This window comes from Volvox carteri (assembly GCF_000143455.1).
Source record: "Volvox carteri f. nagariensis unplaced genomic scaffold VOLCAscaffold_81, whole genome shotgun sequence".
Lineage (NCBI taxonomy): Eukaryota > Viridiplantae > Chlorophyta > Chlorophyceae > Chlamydomonadales > Volvocaceae > Volvox > Volvox carteri.
Window position 1 is genome coordinate 3,383 of NW_003307624.1, and position 4,888 is coordinate 8,270.

A 4,888-nucleotide genomic window follows, 5' to 3' on the forward strand; every position below is an offset into this window, starting at 1 on the left:
TATAACGTGTAGAGTGTGTGTGTAGAATGTGCGTGTGTATAAATACACACATTTCCCTTCCCTCTCTCTGCCTCCTATCCTCCCGCCCTGCCATGTCCAATCTCCTCCCCCTCACCCGGGGGGGTACATATATACCTGTGTATATATGTATATATATTCGTGTATGGTGTACATATGTATTTAGCTAAAAAGCTCCCCCCGGTATCCTCTGATGCAGATCACATTTTGGACTTGGCCAACGGCGACATCGTATCGCGCGGCGGCGGCGCCAGCAGCAGCAGCTGCGCGTCAGGACCTGAGACCGTCGTACACCGCCGCCGCCGCGGCGGCGGCGGCTTAGCAACAGCTGCCGCGGACGCCGATGACGACGACGACGACGACGATGAAGGCCGGCGCGGCGAGGGAAGGGGCGATGCGGCGACTTGCTCGTCCAGTACGGAAGCGTCGTCGGAGGACGAGATTCACCGGCAGCTGATTGAGGCCTTTGAGAAGCGGAACATTGGTGAGACAAATCGTTTGTCTGTCTGTCTGTCTGTGTGCCTTGGTGAACTGCGTATTTATCAATATTATTAAGTTACAAGAGTTACAAGAGCTCCCAGTTCCGGAGTCACCGATGCAGTCACCCGAACCTTGGGGGTGGGAGGCTTGTAAAAACCCGGGGGAATGGGTTTTTGTGGGCCATGGCCATGGCCTTGGCCTTGGGTGGTCGATCAGTCAATGGATTTTTGCAGCGCCGGATGAGTTGGGTCGGATGTGTGTTAACGAACTTTGCATTTTGCGTTGCGGGAAGGAAGTATACTGCGGCACTGGCTGGCGTGTTTTCGTGTTTTCGTGTAGTTATTGGTTGATCATCGTATACATGGATGTGGTGGGCCACCACCACCGCCATCGAGGGCGGGCGCATCACGGCGTCGGGTAGTTAAGTTTAGCTTAGTTAGTTGTGGCAGTTGTACTACTGGTGTAAGTCGCCACATGGTATTAGTTGGGGATTAGCTGGGGACTATTGCCCAACCTTGACCTGGATCCTGTCGCTGCTGTTGCTGCTGCTACTGCTGTTGCTGCTACTGCTGCTGCTACTGCTGTTGCTGCTACTGCTGCTACTGTTGTTGTACTTCCTACTGTCCCTACTCTTCCTACTGACGCGCACGATGATGGTGATGATGATGATGGTGATGGTGATGATGATGATGGTGATGGCGTCCAACTCATGAACACAAACCCGCAGGTCGCGGTCGCGGTGGCATCCGCGCTTCGGAGCTCTCCACCTCCGCTGCAGTTGTAACGTCCCCGGGCGCCGCCTCGCTCTCCCCCGAACCGGGGGGTGCCCATGGCAAGGGGGCCGGTGGCAAGAGGGGGAGTAGCGGCGGCGGCGGCGGCGGCGGCGGCGGTGGCGGTAGTGAGGGGGATGTGCAGTTGGCGTTGGGGGCTCCTTCCGGGGCGGGTAGGGGTCCAGTTGCGGCGGCGGCGGAGGCGGAGGCAGACGCGGCGGCGGCGGAGTCCAAATGGGGAGCGCCCTGGATGCAGCAGGTGGGTCACCTGGGTTTGATGGGGTTTTGATGGGGGGGGGCATGAGGGGGGCATGGGGGGGGCATGGGAGAGAGGGTGAAACACACACGTGCAGTCACGCCACTTCCAACCCACGGCCTAAAGACCGTTAACACACATACATACATACGCACACACAAACACAAACACAGTGCGGCATAGTGCGGTGTAGTAATATATGCGGGTAAATATCTAATTCGCAGTTTTGTCGTTAAATTCAAAAAAAAACACTCTCGCTCTCTTGCGCGCGCGCGCGTGCGTGTGTGTGTGTTTGTGTGTTTGTGCAGGTTCGTTACCTGGCCCTCCGTTCCGTGAAGACCCGGCGCTTCCAGTCCCTCTCCGTCCAGAAGTCCGCTCAGCTGCTGGTGGTGGCGGTGCTGGCCGGGCTGTTCTGGTGGCAGATCGGCACCCGCCTGGACTCCCGACAGGCCGCCCTGGATGTGGGAGGGTTGCTGTTCTTTGTGGAGCAGTTTATGGGCTTCTCCACTCTGTTTGCGGCGCTGTTTACCTTTCCACTGGAATTCCAGGCGGGTGATATACTCGACTAGGTTGGGATTTGGGGGGTAGGAAGTTGGGATTTGGGATTTGGGGGATTTGGGGTTGGGGTCGCATTTTTGGGGGACGGGGGCGTGATGGGAGTTTGAGGGGTTGAGAGTCCCGGGTTCGAGGTTTGGCTCGGGCTTCCTCCTTTTGGCGATTTTACTTGTTTTGTTGTTTTTTAATTAATTTTTCTCGGAATCTCCCTAGAGAGGCCTCTCGCTTTTCGCATTCCGCATCTTCTCCGATCTCCTCCCCTCCCTCGCTCTCCCCCGCGGCCAATCAAATGCACACTTATATACATATATATGTATATATACATATATATACATATACATACATATACATACATTTACATATACATACATATACATACATTTACATGTGTATTTGTATACCCTCACGTATCCCTTCCTAACCTTTCCAACCTGTCTGTTCCCCCTCTTTCCCCCATCAGATGCTCGTGAAGGAGCGTCAGAGCGGCATGTACCGCCTGTCCGCGTACTACATTGCTCGCACCGCCTCAGACCTGCCAATGGACTGCTTGCTGCCGTCCCTGTTTGTTTGGGTTGTGTACTGGATGGCGGGGCTGCGGGTGGATGCGGGTAAGGGAGGGGGGGGCGGGGGGAGAGAGATTTGTGTGGGTGGGGGAAAGGGGGGAGGAAAGGGGGGAGAGAGATTGTGTAGGGGAATGGAGCAGGGCGGAGAAGGTGGAGAGGGAGCTTGTGGGGGGGCGAGGATCGGGTGTTAGGGCGTTTATGTGTGCAGAAAAAGGGAGGAAGGAAGGAGGGGAGGAAGGAGGGGAGGAAGGAGCAGCCGAGGGTTAGCGTGAGTGTGTGTGTTTCGTGAGTATGTGAGTGAGGCACCCACACCCCTTCCCTTCACCCTGAGGCACCCACCTTGGCCCCTCCTCAACAACACCCTCCTTCAGGCGCTTTCTTCGCTCACTGGGCTTCCGTACTTCTCATCGTACTCACGAGCCAGTCAGTTGGGCTGTTGATCGGGGCAACCGTCATTAACCCCCAAAACGGCCAAACGATCGCCACCATTTTCATGTTGGCGACGATGCTAGTGTGTGGGTACTACGTGCGGGGCATACCTGTGTGGATCGCCTGGTTGAAGTACGTGTCGTACATTTACTGGGGCTGGAATCTGCTGCTCAAAGTGGAGTTTCGGCACCGGCCGTTTGATTGCGGCCTGGTGGCGGAAAGTGACGACGGCCCGGCGGCGATGGCGGCGGCTGCAGCGGCTGCTGCTGCCGGACAACGGTGCACGGTTGGGCAGGCTGGCATTTTCGAGATGAACGTGGATGTGAGCGTGCGAGGGGGTCCGTGCGTTATAATAATGATCTGTGCTCCGGTGTAATCTATGTATGTGTGTGTATGCATGTATGTATGCACCACCACCACCACTATTACCAGTTCAGTAACAACAACAACAACAACAACAACACGCCGCTCCTGCCGCTCCACCTGCCCTTTTTTCTGTGTGCGGAACCCCTTAACCCCTCCTAACACCTCCCCCTCCCCCTCCCCGCCTCGCGGTGCCCGCCCCCGCAGGCCCCCGTCACTCGGGACGTGTGTATCCTGATCGGCATGCTCATCTTCTTGCGGCTGTGTGTCTACTACGCCCTGAAGCACAAGACCACCTTCAAAGGACACAAGTGACGGGTGGTGGTGGTGGTTGCGTGGGGTGCGTGTGCTGTTGGATGAGGAAGGGGAGGAGGAAGAGCGCACAAGTGACGACTTTGGGGGGGGAGGGGTAATAATAGGGTAATAATAGTAATGGGAAGCGGAGGGGAGAAGTCAGCAGGACGCCCTCCGTCTTTGGATGGCTTCTTGAGTGAGTGTGAGGGGGGGGAGGGGGAGGGGGAAGCCACAGGATGGCAGGAGAGCGCGAGTGCAGCACCAGCAGCACCTGCAGCAGCAGCGGCAGCACACTGTTGGGGGTGGGAGATGGTGGAGAGGTGTGCCCAGGTAGGTGTTGAGGTTGTGTTGGGAATTGTCGAGGGAGGGAGGGAGGTAAGGACGGAAGGAGGGAGGGAGGGGGGGGAGAGGTTTGTGGAGAGGAGAGGAGCGGGGGAGGAGATGTAACAGTAGTTGTCATCCCGCCATCCCCCCAGGGTGGCCGCCAGAGGTGGTCGCGGCGGCGGCACAGCTGGTGGGGATTTGTATCGGCGGCGGTGGTATGTATTTATGGGTGTGGTCCTCCTCCTCGGCTGTTCATTTATCTGATGCTGCTGCTGTAGCTGCGTCTAAAACGTTTTATGTCGTTGCAACTGCTACTGCTTTTGCTGTTGCTGTTGCTGTTGCAGCTCCTTTACGTTTGCTGTGTCTGTTGTTGTTAGGTTTTATTTCCTGCTGCTACTTTTTGGCCGTTGTTGTTGCATGTGTGCGTGATGCAGCATCCCTTCGTGCTACTGCTGCTGCTGCTGATGGTGCTGGTGGTGCTACTGCTGGTGGTGCCACTGAGGCTGTTCGTTGATAACCGTTGCAACTGCTCGCACCCGATTGCGTTTCTGTACGTGTGTGTGTATGGTGTGGGGGTGGCAATGGGGGGAAAGATGGTGTGGTGGGTATGTATGTGTGTGTTCAGTATTAGTTTGTTTGGCGATGGTTGGGATGGCGTTTGTGGCCCGGAGCCCTTGGGAGTCCTGGTCAGGTGTATATTTAGTTATTTGACACCTTTTCATCATTCTGACGCCTCTATATATATATATATATCGCCTCTATATATATATATATCGAAAACCTGCACCCGCCGCATTTTCCCTTTTTCAGTTCAGTCAGGTAGTCAGTTGGGGTAT

The 4,888-nt window shown here is 56.0% G+C and overlaps 1 protein-coding gene across 1 annotated transcript in view; it reads left to right on the forward strand.

Moving 5' to 3' along the window:
• Positions 1-3,447, forward strand: part of VOLCADRAFT_68689 (uncharacterized protein) — a gene marked incomplete at both ends in the record, with an annotated part of 5,639 nt that extends 2,192 nt beyond the window's left edge. The window contains 7 exons of the mRNA XM_002957825.1: positions 193-287; positions 408-530; positions 1,446-1,527; positions 1,833-2,076; positions 2,191-2,192; positions 2,540-2,687; positions 3,014-3,447. Coding sequence (XP_002957871.1) covers positions 193-287; positions 408-530; positions 1,446-1,527; positions 1,833-2,076; positions 2,191-2,192; positions 2,540-2,687; positions 3,014-3,447 — 1,128 coding nt within the window. The remainder of the gene's footprint in view (positions 1-192; positions 288-407; positions 531-1,445; positions 1,528-1,832; positions 2,077-2,190; positions 2,193-2,539; positions 2,688-3,013) is intronic.
• Between the last annotated feature and the right edge of the window lie 1,441 nt (positions 3,448-4,888).